Raw genomic sequence first — 24,170 nt, forward strand, 5'->3', positions numbered from 1 at the left:
ATTCGATTCGCGCTCCTTGATTCATCCTGTGCGTGTGTGACTCTGTGACTGTGTGTGTGTGTGTGTGTTACCGTTTTTTTCTTATACAACCCTGCTGCTGCTGCACTTCTCTGTGCGCGTGTTCTGTCCTGTCGTATTTTTTGTTGTTGTTCGTCTGCCGCGCAAGTTTAGTAAAGCAGCCTACGCCCATTCCGTGCCCCACCCACCCCGCCCCTACCTCTTCTCATCGCCCTCTCCGCCTTGTGCTTGAGCGTGATGGCGCATGCAGCAGGCGGGAGTAATACCGCGGATGCAGCACCGCAGTACTACGACCCCAATGCCCCGCTCACCCGCCCTGTCACGACCATTCAGGTCGAAACGTTTGTTCCACGTGAAGGGATGACGCCGTCGCTCGTGCTCGCGGATGGCAGTCACTACTTCGGCCCCGTCGTGGAGGACAGCAGGTGTCGCATCCCGTGTGGTTGTGGCATCATACTGTTCCAGTATGATGGGACGGTAAAGCCCAACTTGACCGTTGCCGAAGCGGCGGCCGCTTCTAGTGACAGCAGCGGTGGCGGTGGTGGACTCACCTCCTTCTTCTTTGGCCGAGGTATGCCGCAAGTTGGCGGCACGAGTCAGGCGGCGGCAGCCCTCACGGCTCTCTGCAAGCGGTATCAGCAAGGAGACCGGTACGGCGGTGACTGGGTCAACGGCACGTTCCACGGTAATGGTGTGCTGGTGACGAGCGGCTTCACCTACCACGGCACCTGGATAGAGGGTGAGATGCAGGGGAAGGGCACCATCTCTTACACACGCAAATACGTCGACTACCGGCCTCGCACCACAGACGGCAGCGGCAGCGGGGTTGGGGAAGGGGTGAGCAACCTGCTTCTGAAGGGGCTCTCGTACGTTTCACCCTTCGAGCTGGTCGGGACCGCTGCGGCGCCAAAGGAATACATTGGTGACTTCGACGCCAAGCACTACCGCCACGGCATGGGGCTGATGCGGTACTACAACGGCGACCTCTACGAGGGGGAGTGGCGCAACAACTGCCGTCATGGCCGCGGAAAACTGCGTAAGGTAGACGGTGAGGTGTACGACGGTGACTGGGCCTTTGACCAGCGGCACGGCAACGCCAAGATCATGTACCCGAACGGGTCTCTCTTCAAGGGCTCCATGGAGCACGATCAGCGCAACGGCGAGGGCATCATGCGCTTTGCCAATGGTGACGAGTTCTTTGGCACCTTCAAGAAGGATCGCATCGACGGGCATGGCACGATGCGCTACCGCAACGGAGACGTCTACGAAGGCTCCTGGCGCGACCAGCTGCGCCACGGACAAGGCAAGTATACCTTGAAGCGCACAGGGGCGACGATGCACGGCGAGTTCCAGAGCGGGCTTATCCACGGAGAAGGTACCGTGATCGTCCCAGGTGTGTCGACCTTTGTTGGCATGTTTGTGCGCGGCGAGCGCACTATTGGCACCATGCACTGGCATCAACAGCCGTCACAGCAGTCACAAGCAGAGCTCGTCAACGATGCCACCACAGCTTCGGCAGCAACTGCTGCGGCGGCAATGGAAAGTCCAGAGTCGTCCCTTGTGGACGCAATGCTGTCCCCAGGCACCGTCACGCCTCCTCTCCTTGGCACCAGCAGCGCCAGCGCCACCGCAACGGTCGGTACTGCCATCGTGGCCGGCAAAGCAAGCACCACAAACTACCTCTGCTACCAGGGGCAGTGGCACGGCGAGCACATGCACGGCAGAGGACTCCTCTGGTACACGAACGGCGACTTTTATGCTGGTAACTTTCACAAGAGCCGCCGTCACGGCGCCGGCAACATGCGCTACGCCGCGGAGCAGGCTGAGTTCAGCGGGCAGTACGTCCACGGTATAAGGCATGGGCTGGGGCTGCTGCAGCGCGCCAACAAGACCATCCAGGCTGGGCGGTGGCAGCAGAACATCTTCGTGGAGGGGTACGAGGGGGAGTGGGACGGGTCTGTCTTTCACGGTATCGGACGGCTAAAGATGCCGGTGGACATATTCCTCGCCATGCGCTCCAGCAGCTCAACCCTGAAGCTGTCGGAGCTGAGCGCGATGTTGAATGGCAGGTCTAGCACTCCATCGGCAAACGCGTCGCTCATCGCTGGACACGAAGAAGGCCGCCGCGCAGCCGGCGACGGGTCACCGCAGGGGGCAACAACCGACACACCCTTGAGCGGGTCCACGGTGAGTCCCCCTGACTTGTCACCTCTCTTCATCGATTTCTTCGGGCTATTCCGTAACGGCCTACGGGATGGGCTGGGCGTGCTCAAGCTGCCTGCCCTGAACGGTCTCGTCGGTGGCTCACTGAACCTTGCAGAAGAGCGGAAGTCAGGCGGCGGTGGCGGCCAATGCGATAGCGGCGGCGGTGGTACTACTGCTCACAGCTCTGGAGGGGTGAAGGCAGAGAAAGGTCAAAGGGGCAGCGGTGGTGGTGGCGACGGCAGTACCGCCGCCGGTGCGTCCCGCAGTCGATACAGCACTGTCAGCCTTGCCTCGATGCCGTCCATGCTCATCAAGGGTCGCTGGGTGCGTGAAGTGCTGCACTGTGACAAAGGTGTATGGGCCTTCCCCAACGGCGTCGTCTACATTGGGCGCTTTCGCAACGGCGCCCGCGACGCTACGCGCGCGTGCGTGTGGTGGCCGGATGGGTCGGTGCTGGAGAGCGGGTGGTGTGGCGATGCGCCGAGTGGAGCAGGCATCTGGCATCAGCGCAACCGCATCACCCCGGTGTATCAATCGATTTTGTCGAGCGTGCTGCGTCGCTCGCAGTCGCTGCGGTTGCCAGAGAAGGGGTCTCCGTCGAGGAGCATCGGTCACACCACCGGTGACGGCCAGGGCGCCAATGACGCGGCTGATGTGGATGGCAACGCCACGAACAGCACTCTGGCGCGTGATCCTTTTGGCATATCATACCTCCTAAGGCTTATCGGGTCTAGCCTTATCGGCGACGGCGGCGACACGCAAGATGATAGCAACGATGACCAGTCGCGACGGGTGCTCGTGGACTTTGGCAATCACTTCACGTTCTCCTGCTCCTGGTGCCCATACACGATGGATTTGAGCACTTACGCGGCAGTGGTGCTGCCCCAGATTGGAAGTCAAACGTCTCCGCTGCCGGGTGGCACGCCGTGGCCGCAGCTGTACCACTCCCCAAGCATGTCTGCGGCCGTGGGCGCGCCGCGACCGAGGGCGGCAGAGACTGCGAAAGGCGGGAGAGGCGCGCAACAAAGCACCGTAGCTGCATTGCCCACCACTGCCGCTGGCAGTAGCGGCGCTGGGTTCCAGGCCTCCGTACCGTGGCCCGTCCCTACGGCAAAGAAGCTGTCCAGTTGCGCCAACTCGCTTCATCTGTCGGACGCACCGTCCAGTGTCGTGATAGGCCGCGCCAGCGGCGCCGGGGTTGTTTACTTCGACTCCGGTATCGTGCTTGCCGGGGAGTGGCTCGGCAACGTCCCTCGGCTGGCCACACCGTACCGCCCGTGGTCCGCCTTCGATCACTTCATCACGTGGCAGGCGACTCGGGCAGCATCGCGCAACTGTGCCAGCACGGTGCCGTGCCCCATTGCTCCGCGGCTGCAATCATGCTACACCTCTGCCTTGGTGGCTGCACCGGAGGACGTGAGTGGTGAACCGCGACGCGTTGCTGGCGGGCGGCTGACTGTGGCGTCGTCACCACTAGCGGTTAACCGCATTGGCGACGCTGCGGAGCAGGCGCCGGGAGCGTTTACCCCACCACCGCTGCCGCCCTCCCCCGATGCGAGCTGCACCTTGTGTGGGAAGGACTACAGCTTCTTCCGCAAGCGTGGGCACTGCACCCTGTGCCTGCGCTCGACCTGCTCTTCCTGCCTGGGGCATATGGACACAGAGGGGCCGGCGCAGCAGGAGGACGTGAAAGCGCTACTGCGTCACGCCTACCTGACGGCGGAGCAGACGGTGCAGATCTCGACCGCTGCAGCTGCGAAGACTGCCCTCGCAAACGTGAGCAGCAGCGCTGCCCGGCCTATTACTTTCCCAAGCTTCTCCGCAGAGCAGGTCGATCACGCGTTCGATAAGAAGAGCATCTCGACGGTGCCTGTCTGTGCAGACTGCGTGCGCGCGGTCCTGTGGAAGCTGCGGTACACACAGCTATGGATACCGATGTCGATGTTCGCCTCCGTTGTTGAGGGCGACAAGCACCACCGTGAGACGCGGCGCAACAGCGGCGTGGAGGCTGCCAATCACGACGCTCGCAATGTCGCGAGCAAAAACGGCGTCGCCGGTGGCGAGGTCGACTACGAGGCCGCTTCCGCGGCTAACACACTTTCCATGGTCGTGCAGAGCCAGGAGTCCTCACGGCAGGTCTCGGCCGTTGTGCAGTCCCTGCCCCTCCCTTCCAAGGGCTCCGCTGTTCCAGCCACGGCCTTGGATGAGGTGCAGCATCACGAACACGATGGAGGGTTGCCGGGTGGCAACGAAGCACTGGTCAGCGCGGCCACCGCAGACTCCTCCAAAGCCTCAGCTGTCGATGAAGCAGCGCACGACCTGCCGGGCGCCACCCAAGCAGGTGCAGCAGTTACTGAAGACAAGTCATTTACTCCCTCCGCCACGTCACCCTCAAGTGCCAACGACAGTGTGGTCACTGGTACATCAGCGGCGCCGGCTCGCCCGCCCGCGTCGACCTCCAGCCAGACGCCAAACCTCCCCAGCCACCCAGAGACGGCGCGGCGCAGCTGTAGCAAGATCCTGCCGCCGACGCAGTACATTATCTACAGCGGCTACACATCACACACCATCCCGCACGTCTATGGCGAGCTCTGGTGGGGACGTCAGTACTACTACCGCGGCGGCTTCTGCGCCGGGGAGCGGCACGGGTTCGGTACGCAGTACATGCCCAACGGCGAGTGGTACGAGGGCGGCTTTGAGCGAGACGCATGGCACGGCGAGGGCGTCTACTACCTGGACGACGGCTCCGTGCTGCTCGGTGAGTTCCGAAAGGGCAAGCTGCACGCGGTGCACTACCGCGGTGAGGTGGAGGAGAGTGACGCATATGGTGTCCGGCCACACGGCCGCGGTATCGGCTACAGTCCAGACGGCTCCGTCTATAACGGCGAGTGGGTGCATGGCCAGCGTCACGGCACGGGAATGCTGCACCTGGCCGACGGCAGCTCCGTGTACAGCGGCACATTTGTGGCGGATGCGATGGAAGGGATGGGCAAACTCGTGACGACCAGTGGAGCCTACTATGGCGACTTTAGTCAGAACAAGCAGAATGGCAAAGGGCTGCTCTTCACCGCCGACTGCGTGGTGGAAGGGTCATGGGTGCAGGGCACTTCATCCGGATTCACGCGCATCTACGAGCGTACCACCGGGGAGGTGTACGAGACGACCTACTGCGACGGCAACGAGCGGGACGACTGTTTCACTGCTCCAGTGATGATAGACGACACCGCCGCTGCCGAGTGTGGGCAGTGCGGCACCGCCTTCTCATTTTTCCTCCGCCGGCACCATTGCCGCCTTTGCGGGGATGTCTTCTGTGATGCCTGCACGCAGCACCGTGCGTCGCTGCCATCGACTGTCACAGGAGACGGTGTTCCGTGTGCGAAGAGCGACTCCGGCAGCTCCAGCGTGTCAGGGGTGAGTGGGCAGCAGCTGCGGGTGTGCGATGCGTGTTTCTTCCGTCTCTCCCAGCGCCGCATGATTGCTCTGCGCCGCTACGCCGACGGCAGTGTGTACGCCGGCTGCTGGAGTCAGGGGCGGTGGGTATCGCGCGGGCTCTACTGCCGGCCAGACGGCATCTTCGTGGTGATGGACACCTACGGGCACGCCCTCCTGCCACTGGCAGACATTGCGAGGGCGCCGCTCAAGGTTGACGCAAGCGGAGACATGAAAGAGCCGGTGAAGCCAAACGCGACGCAGCCTGCTTACGGCCTCGGCGTTGTTCGCCGCCCGTCGCGCGCCACCGGTCTGCCTGTCTCGTCATCCATCCTTCAGGATGCTGCGCCGGCGAAGGAACTTCTCGACGGCGTCTCGGAGAGCTCGTCGCGTAAGGACCTCGACGCGTTCCTGCTCTGGTGGGGGACGACACGCAGCCGGTGCGGCCTGCACGTTCCGCTGGACATCTCGCTCGTGGTCCAATATCAGCGTATGCCGGCGCAGATGCTGCGTGGCAAGGAGGCCACGGTGAAGGCTGGCTCGGATGCAGCCGCGTATTTGGCGGCACGGGCACGTTGCATCCTTGAGACACCCCACACTCCCTCTCTTAGGCCTGTCCGGCTGTTCATCACACTGGCCGACTCGCGGCGTGAGATGCAGGCCATGGTGAAAGGAGAGCTGAAGCGGACCTCTGCCAGCGCAGCGCCGGCAGAAACAGCCGCTGCGCCTGCGCCAGAGTCACGCCTGTCGGTCGAAGAGAAGCGCACCATGGATAGTGACGTGGAGGCGGCAGCGCTGCGAGCATCCAGGTTCATGCCAGTTGCGATACCTCGCGCTCCAGTGGTGCCCATCACCGCCGCCACGATACCCGTCACGGGCGCGGCGGAGCTGCCAGCGGCGACTACAGCGGTTCACCCCAGCAGCCTCTACCCTGCACACCAGGCGACGGCCGCAGATCCTCCACATGAGTTCGGCTTCTCCGCCTGGGCGACGCGCCCGCCACCGTCGATCGACTCCGAGGATATCAGCGATGAGTCGCTCGTAGAGATGATGCAGGCGGAGCGACTTTCCTGGTCAGTGGCTGCACCAGCGGCCAAGGCCTCCACTGCGTTAGCCATTCCACCTCTCATGCCGCCTACACCGACCCCTCCCACATCCGGATTGAACACCACAGTCCCCTGGGATGTGTGGACGACGCGCGACGTGCCCCGCTACGCCCCGCCGCCAGTGGCGCCGGTGACAGCAGAGGTCACACCAGCCACCCAATCGCCGGAGGAGAAAGCCTCAGGTGGTGGCGAGGCCGACGCGGCGCCTCTGCCTGCCCTACGCAGTGAAGCGGACATGTACTTTGCGTGTCCGTTCTGGGGCCCGACCGTTCCCGATGCGCAGGTGCTACTGGAACAGGGCAAGATGACGCAGGCCACGAAGCTGATGTGCCGTCTGCAGCAACAGCACGACCAAGCCTTGAATCCGCAGCAACAGGAGAAGCAAGGGAGCGACAGCTGCAGCAGTGACGGTGACGGCGACGGGAACAGGGGGAGGGGCGATACCGCAAGTGGCGGAGGAACGACTCGACGAGGTAGCGCAGCGGAAAACCCGCCGAATATGATGCAGAGCATGCAGGGCGGTGCCCCCAATGCCAATGTCTCCTCCTGGGAGGCGGGTCACCTATTCTCTTCAGAGCAGCGAGCGCAGTGCGGCGACGGATGGGCGCCAACGCCGTTGCGTGGGCCATTCGTCTTCGACATCTCTGCGCATGAAAAGCACCGAAGCGCGGATGGGCAGCGTTGGTACGCAAAGGTAACGCAGCGGGAGGTGCTGAAGTTTTAGTCGCACGCCGCTGCTTCGCTTGAAGTTTTGTTTCGCTTTGTTTTAGTAGGTGTGTGTGCGTGTCGGCGCTTGGTCATGCACTGATGTACTGGTTGGGCCTTTTAGCGTTTACGTATCTCGCGCTTCACCACCAGGCGCAGCCGCAGCCGCAGCCACGGTGTCTCGTGAGTGGATCGATCATGTCTCTTGGCGGCGTTGTTCTTGGCGTTAGCACGCACGTTCCCTGCCGCACGGCGTGAGCATCAAGGGAAAAAAGAAGGCGAAACACGCGTCACGGACTCCGCGCCCTTGCGGCAGCGACGCAAAAATGAGTCAGCCGTGTACCGGTCGTGTGTGCGCTCCGGCGTGTGTCGGGGGCTGTCCGCAATGCGCGCGCGCGGGCTCGCGGGATCGCATAGACACACGCGCCTGCATGAATACCCCATTCCGAAGTTTCTGCGTACTATTTCCTCCACTCCTCTCCCTCATCACTCTCTCCTCTCCTGTCCCCCCGCCTCGCCTCACCTCACCGTGCACCCACAGTTCAGGCAGTGCTCCCCCCCCCCTACGCGTTCGACTTTCTTCTGCGTTCCCTTGCCCTTCTTCCCAGCCATCGCGGGCAAACCAACCAACCAACCAACCAACCAACGACGGGAGGACCAAGCAACGGCAGCGAGACGACCACATTCGCCTCTACACCAATAAGCGTGAATCAAATCCCCCCCCCACACACACACAACGAGAGCACAAGAACGTACAAAGTCAGGGGAAGGTGGAAGGGAGGAGGTGGAGCTTCCCTGCCTCCCGCTCAGTTGTCCTTTTGTTTTTACTGTCGTCGTAGCCGGTGGGGGCTTGTGCTCAACGCGGCTCGTGTGACGGGGGAATGCGCGGGCGCGTGTCTGCGAGAGACCCACACCCCTTCTCTGTTTCTATTTATTCTTGTTGCGTGTTTGTTTGGGAACGCTGTGCCGTGGCGAAGGCACGAAAAACGGTTCCGTAGATTTTGGAGGGCAAAGTGAGGTCTTCTCTGTTTTCTTTTTCTCTGAAGGAAGAAAGGATCTTGCACTGCCGCGCGCGCGTGTCTGTGTGTCGGTGTGTCTGTCTCTGTCGGTGTGTGTGTGGTGTGTGCAGCTGTGCCAGTGAGAGAGGGGCGGGATTTTTTAAGCAAAACGTACACATAATCATCATCTCTCTCTCTATATATATAGCTTTTGTTTCTGTGTCTTGCTACCTGTGTGGCCTTTTATATTGACGTTCTTCAAACGGCGCCGAGGCCTCCCGCTCGCTGACTCCTTCGGTCTTTGGTTGATCGCACAGCTGGTTTCGCTGTCGATCTCTCTAGTGCTTTTTTTGATTTGCATCTTCCCCTCTGTTTGGTTTCTTGTCTTTTTATTTTTTCAGCGTGTGTGTCCGTCCTTCGCCTCTGTGTGCGTGTGTGTGCGCGCACGTCTCCGCACAACCGCACTAGAAGAGAAGGGGGGAAGACATACACACAGAGCGAGCGAGAGAGCGAGAGGGCAAGCAACGGGAAATAAAACGAAAAGTCATAAGACCGAAATCAAATACCTCCCCCTAACCCTGCGCCTCTCTCCTCCCCTCTCCTCACATCCTTTATTGTGTGCTTGAGCGGCGTATCCATCCTCCGTCACCCTCTCCCTCTGTCTTTCTCGTGCGCTCGACGGTCTTGCTTCTTGCGTGTACCTCTTTCTTCTCTCTTATATTTATTCTCCCCTCCAACTTGTACTACGCAACGGTAACGACAACACAGACAAGCACGCCTGCATGTATGCATGCCTGCAGGCACAGGAATAGACAGACAGAAGTGTTCACCACCTATCGATATATATATACAAGAAAGAAAGCGAAGACGGAAGGAAGAAGACCACCGTTTCTTGTCTCCCCCATACATACTAAAAACGCCTGCTCTCCACACCCCTCCCTCCCCCCCCCCACACACACACACACACACCCACGCCCTTTCCTCTTTTGTGGCTTCGGTCTGTTTCTTCTGTGTTTGTGTGTGTTTGTGTTTTTTTTTGTTGTTTCGCTCGCTTCCCTCCGCTCTTTTTTTTTTGGTCATTTTCCGTTTGTTTGTTTGTTTTTCTTCTCTTGGGCTGACTTTGGCGTGAGAGGGACTGCACAGCTGTGCGCGCGCTTGTGTGCGCTCGTTCCCGTGGCACCCCCTTTTTTTCTCACGCCTTTGGCCTGCCCACTGCCCTTCATATTCATCAGCGCAACCTTTTTACGCTGACGTTGTTTCGTCGCTCGCCGCTCCCTTCCCTCTCCTTCTCCTTTGAAACTCTTATCTAACTTGCCCACCCTGCTTTCCCCCTCTCACACTCACACACACACACGTCCGTCCGTGTCTGGTGTGTATACCGGACACCTTCACTCAACGTCTTTTCTCGCCCGTCTTGTCTCCTCTCTCTCTCTGCGTGTGCTCGTGTGTCTGTGTGTGTGTGTGTGTGTGTGTGTGTGAGTCTGTTACCTTGCGTCATCTCGCGCACCATATTTTTAGGTTTTTGAGCTCGTTGGTTCTCCCAAGTTGTTGTTCTAGCTCTCCGCCGGCTGCGCTTTTTGGTCTCACTCCCTGTCCGCCCGTCCACCCACCCCTTCGTTCGCATCCTCCCTGTTCACTGCTTCGCGCGCACTTGATATATCTGTATATATATATATATATACATATCTATCTATATATCCTTGGAGGGGAGAAGTGAGGGGAAGGGGAGGGGGAGGGGGGGAAACAGCAAGAGAAGTGAGAATGGAAGAGCGTGCAACGCAGCGTGCCACTAGCGCACGTAGCGATCACTACGACGGCCTCCTCCCTTTAAATCCTTCCCCGTCGATTCCGTCCTTTGTGATCACCACCTCCGCACCGACGGTCGTACTGCCCTCCTCCTCGTCCACTGTTGCCTCGGCGGTTGGCACGCCGCTTGGGGAGACGTATCCGCAGTCGCTCGCAAGTAGCTTCACGCACGCCTTGTCCCCAGGCGATCGTTCTCTCATCGCCACGAGATCGCCGTCGATGCAGCGATCCAGCACCGTGACGTCCTCTGCTGCGCCGTCCTTGCCCAGTAATTGGGTGGGGCACGACCCGCCCAGTGGGGACAAGGCGCCGGTCATCGCCTCACTGCCAGCTGCGGCCGCCACCGTGTTCGCCTCGTTCCTCCACCACTCTTCCGCCGAAACCACGCCCGATTCCTCCCCGATACTGCATCCTGGCTCCGCAGCCTTGACCACGATGAGCGCGGTGGCTCTGCATGATGCCGTGGAGCTGGAGAAAACGGATGCTCAGCTTTTAGCGGACCTCTGTGACCCCAGTCGCCAGTGGACCCCACGCTATGTATCGACAACCTCTATCATCGCGCCGACACCCTCCCTAGAAGCAGGCAATGCTGGTGCCCCTAGTTCGGACTCCGATTCGTCGTTGCCGGCAGCTCTGCGGCGCCTCTTCCGCCGCACGAGTGCCTCGAAGAGTGTGCAGAGCAGGGATGATGGTGCTGATGCCACCCTCACCGCAGGTGGCGAGCACGATGACACCGCTCTCCTGCACGCAGATGCTCAAAGCGAGGTGCACACCGATTGCAGCCGCAACTCCGGCGGCGCCGGCTCCCCACGCGACCCGTCACCCGTGACAAGCAGCACCCCTGCCATTGCCCTGGGGATGGCACCCATGGCGGCCGTCACGCCATCGTTCGAGGAAGGCCTACATCAACCTCCCGTGACGACTTGGTCCTGCGCCACTGCGGCCAAGGGAGAAAGCTCTGGCCACACGGCAACCGCAGCAAGTACTCTAGCGCCGCAGCCGCAACCGCGACAGCCACGCTGCGTGGCCACACAAGAGGACTGCGAAAGTACCAGCAGCCAGAGGCAAGGGCCCCACATCTCACCCCGTGCGCGGTCGCAGGCGTGCCTGAGTGTCCGCTCAGGTGCAGCAACCGTGCCTGGCCAGTCATCGTTGTGTTCGCCCGTGTCACCGACACCGAAGCGGCGCGTGCGCCTGGGTGGCGCCGGCAATGTCTTCGCAGGCAAGCCCACGCCCTTCGTGGCCACCAACCACTTCTCCAGCGCGGTTGAGGTGCAGAGTGGCCGACACGACTCCAACGCCAGCAACTCCGTCTCCTCTGATCTTGGCAACTGCGTGGACAACAAGGAGCTTGCAGTCGACGGCTCTGTAGGGAGCCGGCGCTCGGCGTTGAGAGCGGCGCCGCCTGAGGCCGTTACTTCCTTCAGCACAGCCTCCGATACAGCGACGCCGCCAGCGCTTTCAGTCAGTGCAGATGCCTCTGCTAGCTGTCCCGGTGCCCAGACCATCGATGTGACTGGTGCGGCAAGGCACTCACCGTCGGCCGACGTGCGGGTCAGTGGGGACGTGGGCGCAAAGACGTCGATGACAGAATTAACAGCGAAGGCGGAGGAGCGCTTTCCCAGAAGCAACCGAGCACCGTTTCATATCTTCAATTTGGCGCCACCACACCTTGGCAATTTCCCAAAGGCGGCGATCACGAGCACAGCGCAACCCTTCACCTTCGCCCACACCTCGCTAGCCAAGTCAAGCGCGACGAGTAGCACCTATAAAAGCAGAAGACAACGCGTGCGGGCGAGCAGCCAACCAGTTACATCCTCATGCTCGCTCTTCACCCGCAGCGGTGCTACAGGCGTCTCTACGTCAATGGCAACGATGCAGCGCTGCCACACGAACGAAGACGTGCAGGGTAACAGTCACGGCAGCCACGGGGGTGATGAGCACGAAGGCTGGCACCGAAGGGCGGCACATCTGCCTCCGCCGCCACCACCGCCGTCGCGTATTCTGTCGCCGATGCTGAGCCCCGCGGCACACATGGGTGGTGGATTCTCGACTTTTGCGCAAAGGGCTCATGAGCATTACCACGGACTCGGGTGTGATGCTTCGGCACACCCCAGCGCGTCTCCCCACAGCTCTGGATGCGCGTCCCCCGAGCAGGAAGGCGCACAAGGTCTCCGCGTACATTACACACCGTCGTCCGTATCGTCATTCCTTGCCCGCACCGAGCCCGCCGTAGATGACGACGATCGCGGCTTCAGCGGTGGCAGGTCGGTCGCCGTCCCAAAGTTCGGTAGCTTCTCGTTTTCCACGAATATCACAAACACGCCTCGCCTCTCCGTCGACGACTCCGCGTCTCGAATGTCGTCGCCGTCGACAGTCTCGAGCACAAACCGTAACTCCTTCATCGACCTCGCCCACAAGTCACCGCAGGAGCACCCGCCTCACCATTATCTCCACAGCAACAGATCCGCTTCCACGCTGGTCCACAACGTCCCGGCGTGCGCGCGCGAGTCGCCGACATTGGAGGTGGACGTGTTGCCTATCACGGTGGTGTCCCTCACAAGTCTGCAGCGCAGTCGCGCAAGCGAGGCGCGTCTCAGTAGCAGTGTTGTCAGCAGCGACCAGCGGTGCTCGAGCAACTCTGGTTGTGACAGCTCCTGCGGTTGCATGCAGATGCACAACGTCGATGACGAGCAGGGTTTGACGGCGCCGGCCAGCGCGACTCCGCCGCGCGGCGCAGCGTCCACCTTCGTGACCTCCTCTGTCGCCTCCCTAGCAGGAACAGTGATGAGTATTGCGGGCCACCCGCTCACAGTGCCCTTCTCCCCCGGAAACCTTACGGCACCCATGAGCAGAAAAGGCAGCAACTCCACGTTTCAGTTGTCGCCACCGAGTGCCTCGACGGGTCACTCGACACCATGCTTGCAGGACGGCTTCGTGATGCGGCCAGATGTGGAGTCAGTGCAGAGGGTGCTGCAAGGCAAGGTGCCGCGCATGCCGGGCTGCTCCATACGCGACTGGGCCGCGCACCTGCGTGCCAAGGAAGAGGAATTGCGCAGACAGGAGCAGAAGCGTCACCACGCGCCTCACCATCGCACCAGTGGAGACGCCACTCACTTTAGGGGTGGGGCACCGCCCCCAAAGCCGGCCTCCACGGCGGCCTCACGAACTGCGCGGCTGCCGCGGATGACGCCGCAGGCGGTCGCCATCCACAACACACCGGATGACTTGTGGATCGTCATCCGAAACGTCGTGTACGACTGCACCGCCTTTCAGCGCTATCACCCTGGCGGAGAGAAGTTACTGCTAGCTTGTGGGGGGCGTGACGCCACGGCCGTGTATGACCGCTTCCATGCGTGGGTTTCGTGCGAGAGCTTTATGGCCCCGTACGCAGTTGGTGTCATTGCCCCCTCAGAGACCCGATGACCGTGGAGCAGACGACGATGCAGCCTCTCTATCTCTATTTGTTTTTCTTTTTTCTTCTTCTAGCATTTTCTGTGTGCGATGAATCTAGTGCTCCAGATGTACGCGCTTGTGCTACGAGGCAGAGGGGGAGGGGCGTGCCGGCTCCGTAGCTCGACAGCCCACTTTTTTCGCCTTTCGCCCCTCCCCTCATCATCATCATCTCCGTCAGGCTTGCAGGGCCGTCCATTTCTTCGTTCCTTTGGTGGTACGCCGTCTGCAAGTGCCTCCCTTTACGTGGTGCGTGTGTGTGTGTGTGTGTGTCCCTCTCCCTCTCCCTCTCTGTAAATATAAAGGCTTTCGTTTACGTTGCTGCTGCGGATGCTGGTGCTGAGGTGCATGCGGGCTGCACACTGTCGAAAGTGGTTTCACGGTGTTCATTTTGGTGTTTTTTTTAAGGGAGGGAGGGGGTGTACGCGTGTGTTTCTCTTTTACACTCTCGTGTCCTTTTATCTTGAATTTTTTCTTGTTCACGTCATGGGGGTCGCTTGGATGTTGTCTTTTCCTTTTTTTTCATGGTGATGCAGCATCTGTGCGTAGGCACTAGCACCTTTACTCTGTTCCTTTCCTTTCGTTGCTGTTGTTGCTCGCTTTGAGGGAGGGGGGGCGGGAGAAGGAGGGGTGGGGGGCCCTTCTGTCGATTACGTTGCCTGTCTTACGCTCGCAATATCGCTCGCTCGCTCTCTCCCCCCCCCTCTCCCTCTCTTTCCTACGGCCCCCGCTCATCGCTGTCTGCATCTAGCTCTGCCGAAGATTCATGTAAGTACCCCTTTGCTCGTGTTATACATGTGCAGGAGGTGAGGTGTATGTGTGCGCATGCGCCCCTCTCACCTCTTATTTATTTTCTCATCTTGCGTTGGCGTCTCTCACCTACGTGCTTATCTTCGTTCAATTCGCGCACTCGCTTCCTAGCGACTTTTTTCCCGTGCCTTTTCGACTCCCCGCACACACACACACACACGCACACGCACGCCAGATCTTGTTTTGTTGTTGCCCGGCTTCTCGGTTCACGCACTCCACCTCCGTCACTCCCACCGTGCGCAGGACGCCTCGAGGCCGCTCCTGCCGGTGCCGCTTCATGCTACACTGCATCTGAGCACGCATGGGGCTCTTCTCCCCTGTTTTTTTTCTGCTTCTCAGCCTCCTCTGTGCATGTGTGGCTCATAAGGCGGAATGTCCGGTGCTGTGGAGCTCTTCTGGAGGCGTTGTTGTCTCGATGATGATGATGATTGGTGGTGGTGGTGCTGTGCAGACTCTTTGTGCTCCAGGCGCATCTTCCTCTGAGGGGATCGTTTGTTGTCAGCTAATATATATATATAACATATTTATAAACTATATATCGAGGAGTGAGTAAGGGGGAGGGGCGCCATCATCGAATAGCGTTCTCTCCCTCCCTCCCTCCTTCCCCTCCCTCTCTTTCGGCGTTGACCTTATCCGCGTGGTGACACGAACACAAGCGCGCCGGAACGCAGATCGAACGAGCCGCAGCACATCGGGGAGAGAGCGAGAAGGGGGAGGGAGATGGAGGAAGAGGATGTGGGGTGGGGGTGGGGGGGACCACTTGTAAAGGTGTTCGACGGCATCGCTGAAGGCCCTTCTTTTTGTGTGTGTCGCTCGCGTGTTGGTTGTCTGTCCGGCCACCGTCTCTTGGGCTTTCGTCCCCTTTTTTTTCGTGTGTATTCTTTTTCCCGCTCGTTGCACGGAAGGCGCGACTTTCTCTTCCGTGGTCGTTCACCACCTCACCGTCTCCACGCCCTCAAGCCGCTTCCTCTCTCTCTCCCTCTTCCTCCCCGCCTCCCCCCCCCGACACACACACACCGTCTTACTCCTCCACGCCGCTTTTCCGCTGACCAGCCATCGGTTTCAACCTCAGTGCGTCCGCTCCAGTGAGCGTTACGCCTTCACCGGAACGCAGGCACGTCCTTGTCAGTATCCCACATTTTCCCCCTCTCGCATCACCGCCCCTTTGTCTTGTGAGCGTCGGCCAGTGCTCGTAGAAGCCGCCTTTTGTTTTTTTCTTCAAGGGGCGGGAGGGTTGCTTCGGCAGTGTGCACACATGCGTGGGTGGTGTGTATGCTTTCATCATGTGACACTTGAGTGTACCTTTTTTTGTGCGTCGGCGAGGAGGAGGAGGCGGGTGGGGGCTCGCCATCATCGTGGCATCTCGTCATTGGGGCGACCTGCATGTGCGGTTGAATCGGATGCGGGGAAGCGCAGCGCACGCCTGCATGCCTTCCCACGCTATCAGTGACGGAGGAAAGAGTGTGTGTAGGGCGTGTGACGTTCGGACATCATCTCGAATGCTGAAGTCGACGCCGTGCGTCGTTCCTCCCCCCCCCCCCCGCGGTACTGATCTCCGTATGCCCCCTGCATGTTGTTGTCCCCCTCCTCAGAACTGTCCGCTTCTTCCCACCTTTCGCAGCAGTGGCGGCGCCTTCATAGACATGTGCGTTTCTCGCCGTCTTTCTGTGCCCACTCTCTTTGTTCCTTTGTTGTTCAGCAGGCATTGGACATATCTCCCTCCTCCTGCCATCACTCTTCGCGGGTTTGTTAGCCGCCATTCTCTCGCTCGCACTGTGTCTGCCCGCCCCACCCCCCACCCCCTTTGCATTCACGTGTGACTACATCGTGATGGAAAAATGATAGAAGCCCCGTTGCCTGTATCTGTCTGTCTGTCTCTGTGCGTTACCTTTGGTTGTCTCGTTGGCCTCTCTGATTCCCTGTGACATCTTTCTCCTTTACCACGTGTGCGCACGCGTAGGCATACTCGCGCACCTCGATATTCTCGCAAGCTCTGCTGCTGCGTATTCGTACCCAACTTTCCCGCTCCACCCCCTGCGCTGTCAGCACCTACTCCCTCTCCCCCTCTCTCCCCATCTCGTGGCTTTGATGAGTGCGTATTTTTTCTACTTGTGGCTCCCCTACCCCCTTCTCCAAGGCACTTCCCAAGTGCAAGTTGCCTGTGAGTCTTTCTCTCTCTCCCCCTCCCTCTTCCGTGTCTCCCTCCGCATTTTCATTGACCGCCTTCTCTCCCCCGTCCACAGGCCTGCTCTCTCCACACTCCCAACCGCTTTCACTCCCCCGCTAAGCATGCGCACGCACACAGGAACGCGAATGGGGAGTATGTATGTCGATCAACCATCTGCGACGCGTTTCTGTGCTGGAGGCGGCGTGGTGAAGACGAGCATGGACGAGAACGCGTGAGAGGGGAGTGCTTGTGGGCCGCTGGAGGAGCGAAGGAGGCACGAGGAAACGGTGACGCATACGTGTGCAGAGTGTGGAGCGTTCCTACGTCTGCCGCGTCCATGTCTTTCGGGCACCTCCATCTTCGTCTTGCTCTGCTCTGCATTACTGTCTGCGCTTCTCCCTCGCTCTCTGCACCTCGTTGTCTCTGTCTCGCCCTCTTCTGTGCTGCCCTCTTTGATTTTTTGTTGTTGTGCGGCTTGTTGCGCTGTACCCCACCACCACCAGCAGCACCACCCACCCCCGATGTTCCTCCGCCCTCCGCGCTCGCTCTGTTCATATCTCTTCGTCCTCCTTTTCTGTGTGTGCGTTTTTTTTATCTGCCTCTGTGTTCCCTCACGATTGTCTGTTTCGTTTCCGGTTTCCGGTACGCTGCAAAGCATGCACGCACGAGCGCAAGGTAGGGCGGGTGGAAGCGAGGGGGGGGAGGGTGTCATGCGCGGGTACGTTGTGTGCTCGTATTCACGAGCCGCGCTCTCCATCTTTTCCCTGTCAGTCACCGCTAATCTCATTATCTCTTGCTCCCAAGTGTACGTCACTTGCTTTCATTTTTTGTTTCACGCGTGTGTGCGGTGTGGAGACTTACCAATGACGGTGTATCCTCCCTTCCTTGATGTCGCCTCACCGCTGCTGGGATGGTGTCCGTCGTGGGGTCATCCCCCTACTCTTTATGCACCTCTGCACGTTCTGTCTGAGCCTATGTATGTATGTGTGTGAGGGGAGGAGGGGGGTTGCGCTTGCGCTTCCATGAAGGGGGACGGAGAGGTGAGGGAGGGGCCTCCATCACGCATGGGTTGTGCCCCCTCCCCGCCCTTCCCTATCCCATCCCTCCACTGCCTCTCCCTTTGTTTCCACGTGCAGGCGTGATGAGCTGTGGCATTGACTGCTGCCAAACCACACCTCTGTTGGTGTTCACGTGCTAGTATCTGAGATCAGATACATGCTTTATGTGAACGTAGAAGTAAAGCGAAAAAGGCAAAAGAGTGAGGTGAAGTTGACAAGGTGCATTGTTCGAGCTTGTGAGACAGTGCACCTTGTCCGCCCACCCCCAACCCCCTCCTCCGACTCCCCTCTCTTACGGGGCCCCTCACGTATGCTGTTCTCCACGTTCTCAGAAGGTGGCAAGGACGTCAATGCAGAAAAATGTGCGTGGCGTGTAGAGTGAGAAAGGGAGATGGTGGCCCATTCGTGCAGTGTGTGCCCATCATTTGGGCGCATGTGTGTCTGTGTCCGTCTATCACGCTCGTTCACCAACCCCATACTCGCATGCATGCCACATCATCCTCGGCTATCCCCCTCCACCTCACCCTCGCACGCACACGCACACACACACACACATATACACTGCCGTTCCTTAACTCACCGTGTCTCTGCACACTTTCACGTACATGCACCCATTTGTACATGGAGTTATCTTTTCCGCCCGCGGTGTGTCGAGGCAGGAAGATTAGGCGCATCATCGACTCACTCACCCGCATACGCGCAACTGCCGGTCATCGAGGCCACTTCTGTTGTCGCTGCTGTTGTTATTCTTTCCTTTTCTCTCCTCCCCTCCCTCACCAGCAGCGTCGCACGCCTGACAGTGGGGGCAGGGCGGGCAGGAAGGGGGAAGGCGTAAGCGCGTACGTGCACAAGGTGCAACCAAAACGGAACCGGATCAAGGAAGCGAGCGACCCGCGCACACAGTAGAGCGCACGCAGGACACGTACACACATAGAGGGAGCGACGAAGGCGGGATCGATAGGTTTCCTCAGTTCTGCCGCCCCCTTCCTGATTTTCCTTTGTTTTGGGGAAGGGGGGCTTCTGCTTCTGCCTCTCCACATCTGCTGGCTTCACCATGGGCAGTGCCTGTTCCTGTGGCGAGGATGCCAGGCATCACCGCGAGAACCACAAGAATCGGATCAACCCGACCGAGACCTACGACAAGTGGCAGCAGAAGATGCTGCTCGACATCGGCGCCGACCCGCTTGCCGTCATCCGAGATTTCCCACGCATGACGGTGTTTGTGCACACGAAGACGTGCTGCAACTTCGTGCCCGATTGCTACAGCCCAATCAGTGGCAGCGAGCCCGCGGCGTCGAGCAGGAAGCCGCAGCAGCAGGAGCAGCCACGACTAGAGTCACCTTTTAACCCACTTGCCCCTCGGAACAGAGCCCAGCCACATTCGCGTGTAGCTGCCGACGCCGCTGGTACCGCAGATATCGAGGGAGAGTCAAAGCAGCAGCAGCGCCGCCGCAAGCGTATGGAGAAGGCCAGCGGCTCAGCGCTGCGCGTGGATGCATCCACCGGGCCTAGTGCTAACGCTGACACCAGTGCCTCATGGGTCTCACCGACGGCGTCGCCGTTACTGGCGCCTCACCCCCCTCCCGACCTGATGGCGCGCGGCAGTGATGGGGCTCAGCGTTCTGGCCTTCAAGAGCCATCCTGCGACGGGAACGCTTTCGCCGCTCGCATGCAACGTGTGCGAGAGACGGTGCTGCTGTTGTCGGAGCTGTGCAACGAGCGTGCGACGTTCGGTGCCTCCTTCGAGAGCGCATGGAACCGCCTTGTAGTGCACGGCAGCGTTGGTGGCCGCGCCGACAACCTGGACAGCAACGCGGCAGGCGAGTCCGCTCCTGTGGCGCCGCAACATGGCCGCCCGCTGCCCGCTTCCAAAACATTTCGGAATCAGCCCATCACGCTTGACGTACATCAAGTCCTGTTAAATGCTTGTTTAGACAGCGGCATGCTGATGCTCTTGGACGACGCCAACTCGACTGCGGCTCTCGTGTCCGCGCTGCACGGCGCCGCCCAGCCACGGATCAGCGGGAGCGTGCCGGCGCCTTTGCCATTGCAGTCTTGTACACCACTAGGGCTGGTGAACCGTCTCTCTCCGCCGGACACATCAAGTGCAACTGGACTCGCTGCTGGCGGAGCAACTCGATCAAAGTGCAGCACTGTCAATAGCGACAGCCAGCAACAGCGGAGCCGAGAGTCTGCAGCCGCCAGCACGTCGAGCACCCCCGCATCTATGGTGCGTGCCACTCGAATCACCCCCCAGGCCACCGCCAGCTCCACCGCCGCCCTCATTGCGACGTCGAGCCGCTACGTTGTGCGCAGCGCCACCTTCCATCTCATGCAGTTCGCTACACAAGGGGTAATGTTCTTCCCGGTGCAGCGGCTTAAGCACGTTCTGTGGATGCCGTGGTCCTCGCACATGCAAGACAGGGCGTGGACGATCCACTTCCACGTAAAGGATGCGACACCGGAGGACTTGATGGCGCGCAGGCAGCATCATCTCAAGACGCTTTTCAACACCTCAGAGTCCGCTCTGTTGCCGAGCGCAGACTCGGCGGCGGTGGTGGCGGGAGCAGGGGCGGATGGTCACCGAGACTTACTCTCGACGGCTCTCCCATCAACGGTCGGCACCACCGACGCGGACGGGTGGAAACCGCCTGCTATTTCCGGCGCCGATGCGAGCGCGGACGGATGGCACGACCCCTGTGGAGCGAGCGTCGGTGACGGCATGCACAAGAGCAAGATCATTGTGGTCCACCACTTTCAGACGGGACGGCACTACGTCGAGGACAGCGAGCGCAAGACGACACCGGTGTATGAGCTGGACTGGGCATGCAGCATTTGGGTCGACCAAGACACCCTGCTGAAGGCGTTTGCGCCGTACCAGGGGTACGCTGTCGCTGCGAGGAATGCGGCAGCGGCTTCGCCGTTGGTCCCTTGTTTGCCGTCGCGGAACTCGTCTTTGGTGCAGGAGATGACCATTGAGGCTGCCTCTGTGGTCTCGCATCCGCACCAGCACCTGTGCGACGACGATAACTACGAGACTGTCAACGTGGACGCGTCACCGTCGGTCACGGCGTCAGACAACGTCTCTGAAACTGCGTTCCCACGCAGGCCGGTAGTGGTGCCAGACGCTACGCTTCACCCAGAACTAATCGCCATGGACGTTGGCGTGTTCACGGCACAGCAGCCGCAGCTGCTGCAGCGCGAGGTGTTGCGTGCCTCTGTAGAGGTTCTTGCCGCCCGAATGGCGAAGCCGCCTCTCACGTTCTGCATGGTCTCCTCCACGTGGCGCAAGCGCAAGGAGGAGATTGACTACGTGTTGAAGCAACAGTACAACGTGCAACTGATGCAGGTGAATGAGCTGCCCAAGAAGCTGCTTTATTAGCCCTGACAGCTGCTCTTTGCCTGCCTGCTCCCGTCCTTAAGTAGGGGAAAAAGGGCAGCCGGCCACCTTCACGAACACGTTCATACACCCCCCGCCCCCTCCCACCCCTCCCTCCCATACCACTTCATCCCTCTCTCTTGACGTTCCTTGTCACACATGTATATATGTGTGTGTGAGCATGTGTCCGTGTCTTTGCGCCTGTGCGTGTGGGCACACATATTCCTCCCTGCGAGAAGGATGATGTCGAAGGGCGTCCCCGGGTCTCATACATGTCCACATGTGTATTTATACGTGTGTGTGTGTATAAAATCAGAAGAAAAATATATTTGGCTGCGGCTTGCTTTTCATCGCCTGATCACCGTGACAGTCGACTGACGCAACTAAAGACGATGCCGATCTCCCCCACCACCCTTTGTTATTCATACCTCACAGCAGGCGCCGGGTCTGTGTGTGTGTATGTGTGTGGGGGGGGGGGGGTATTCGCATTTGCTTCTCCCTTTTCCCCTCTCTCCCCGTCTTCATCGTCTTTGTCATCCTCTGGTGCGTGTGTGTGTGTGTGTGTGTGTGTGTTTGTGTGCCTGCGTGCGTGTTCTCTCTTTTATCTTCCTCGTCTAGGCCTTCGGCATCGTCACCACCGTGGCTCCTCTGTCCACGCGACCGCCCTTCCCCCCCCCCGCCCGCCCCGCCCCGCCCCGCCTTTTTTGGTTTCATTGGCGCTTGCCTTTCTGATGTGTTCTGCCCCTTGTAGATTTGAGCATGTTACTTTTCCCTGCTCGTCGCTTCTGTGGTTTTCCACTTCGGCTTCTTCTTGCGTCGTCGTTGTCGTCGATGGATGTGCAGCGCGTCTGTGTGCGTGCGACTGCGCAGCCGAACTCGTGTGTGTCATCGTTGGTTTCTCTCGCTCTCTCTACTCGTCCTTTTGCCCTCATCGACGAGAGGGCGGACGCGCATCTCTCAGTTCGTGGTGTCGCAGGGGCCAGCGCCCATCCTGTGGGTGGGAGGGGGAAGCCCACCAGCCCCCACCCCACCCCTCACTTCCTCGTGCCATCCAGTGTCGAACCACTCCTGGTGGTGACACGGCCAGGGCACCTACGGTGTGGAGAGGTCAGTGCGATGCGTTGGCACGGATGCCGGCGGTCAATCCCTGGACGGCGTAGCGTCGGTGCGGCCCGCAGCCGTGACCATGCCTGTGCCATCCATGCGATGGGTGAGGTGCCAGCGTGGTTCCAACGCACCTCACCCGGACCCCACACTGCCTACTGCTGGGGAGGCTGAGTCGACCCGCGGAGCGGGTGGGCGGGTAGAGTTTTGGGTCAGGGGCCGTCCACAGATGGCTGGGCCGGCGCACTGCTGTGATGCGTGTCAACGGCTGCGTTGCACCACGCGATGGGGTGCCTGTGACAGGGCCGGTAGAGTGGAGCTTAGCGCATGCTGTCTGGCAGAGAAAATGGGCTTACGGTGCAGCAAAGCAAAAACCTATCCTCTGGACTTGATTACATCTCTCTAGGTCGTGCCGATGTGCATGTTGGCCTACCTACATATATGTACATATATACATATACCGTGGCGAAGGCCCACTTTGAGGGGCGAAGGCGGTCAACTCACTCACGCGCTCTCCGTCTCTCCTCCTCAGCGTTTTTCGCTTCTTCCCTGAACCAGCGAGTGAGTGTGCGCCGGACCCTCTGGCCTTCGAACTGTTGAGTGTCGCGCCTCTGTGCGCCTCCCTCACGCCATAGCGGTGCGGCGGGATCTCGGAAGCGATCGACTTGGCCTTTGCCTGTTCAGTGGAAGCGCCCACTTTGCTATGTCCCGCCACTGCTGCCTATCGCTTCGATTTTCTCTTCGAAAACGGTCGCCAGGTGACCTCATGGGCCCCCTCCCCCTCTCCCGTCATTTTCAGTGTCCGCGTCGTCAGAGTAGGCCCCGCCCACCCGCGACCCCCTTCGCGTCTGCACCCGGTGAGGCAGGAAGGCGGAAGGATGAGTGGCACCGCACGCTCGCCAGCATGCAAGCGCAGGCATACGCGCGTATCTGTGCGCGTGTACTAAAGACGCGCTCTAACCCTGCCGGCATGACCCTCTCGGTGTGTGTAGGCGGCACGTCCACACACACACACAGACACACACGAGCGGCCCCAGCAGCTGGATCGAATGGGGACGGATGCGCCGAGCTCGCCTGGCGGCCTCAGTGCTCTTTTCTCGCCCTCGCCCCATCTCTACCCCCTCCCGCTCTCGCACGCTGGAGCAGCCAAGCAAGTGTTTTAGATGTATATGTGTGTCTGTGTGGTGGTGGCCAGGGTGCTTGGCACGGCTTTGAGGCCTGAAGTATAGAAACGGCATACGAAGCAGCCTCGATCAGACGAGAATTGCTGCACCCGAAAGGCCATCTCTCCGCTCTCCCCTCTTCCCCGTGCTTCAGTGTCATCTGCCTTCTCTGCCCGCATTGTCTCCCTCCCTCAAGCACGTGCTCACACCTGCTCCCCCACCCTCCCCTCTCTCTCTCATGCTCCTCGGTTTCTTCCATACATTCGCCTCTCAGTCCCTCCCCCTCGCATTTTACGGTTTCGTTTTTTTGTTTTTCGTCGTTGTTGTGTCGGTGGTGGTTGGTGGTGGCGCCTACATTTTTATCTGCTCACGTTACCGTTGGTAGCACACGTCCTGTCGCTATGGCGAATCTTCTCCTATGCCCTTTCCCCTCCTCTTCTTCCTCCCCCACCTCTCCATGCGCATCGCGACTCTCTCTTTCTCTATAAATATATACATGTATGTGTGTGCATATATATATGTACTCGTCCGTTGCCCTGCGCCGTCCTCCCTCCCTCCCCTCTCCGTTGTGTGCGTTGCTGCTGCCGCCTCACGTCTTCGTTTTTTGTGTGTGTGTTCAACAATTTCGGTGACGGTATGCATGTGTGTGTGTGTGTGTGTCTGCATGAAGAGGAGAGCGGGAGGAGGTGCACGGTGCAAAGTGAAAGGTTTGCGCTTCTTCGTCTATGGTCGACTGTTGTCTTTATAGTTGCTTGCCTCTGCTGATAAG

General features: G+C 59.9%; 3 protein-coding genes across 3 annotated transcripts; all 3 read left to right on the forward strand.

Annotated features, from left to right (window-relative positions):
* Positions 1-255: 255 nt before the first annotated feature.
* Positions 256-7,482, forward strand: LMXM_26_1420 (conserved hypothetical protein; the record flags this gene model as incomplete). The annotated part of the gene is made up of 1 exon (XM_003876394.1): positions 256-7,482. One exon carries the CDS (start codon positions 256-258, stop codon positions 7,480-7,482), a length of 7,227 nt encoding a protein of 2,408 aa, XP_003876443.1.
* Positions 7,483-10,222: 2,740 nt separating this feature from the next.
* Positions 10,223-13,693, forward strand: LMXM_26_1430 (conserved hypothetical protein; the record flags this gene model as incomplete). Its single annotated transcript, XM_003876395.1, has 1 exon — positions 10,223-13,693. The coding sequence occupies one exon, from the start codon at positions 10,223-10,225 to the stop codon at positions 13,691-13,693; it is 3,471 nt and encodes a 1,156-aa protein (XP_003876444.1).
* A 5,116-nt stretch (positions 13,694-18,809) lies between these two features.
* Positions 18,810-21,137, forward strand: LMXM_26_1440 (conserved hypothetical protein; the record flags this gene model as incomplete). The annotated part of the gene is made up of 1 exon (XM_003876396.1): positions 18,810-21,137. One exon carries the CDS (start codon positions 18,810-18,812, stop codon positions 21,135-21,137), a length of 2,328 nt encoding a protein of 775 aa, XP_003876445.1.
* Between the last annotated feature and the right edge of the window lie 3,033 nt (positions 21,138-24,170).

Source organism: Leishmania mexicana, chromosome 26, assembly GCF_000234665.1.
Source record: "Leishmania mexicana MHOM/GT/2001/U1103 complete genome, chromosome 26".
NCBI lineage: Eukaryota > Euglenozoa > Kinetoplastea > Trypanosomatida > Trypanosomatidae > Leishmania > Leishmania mexicana.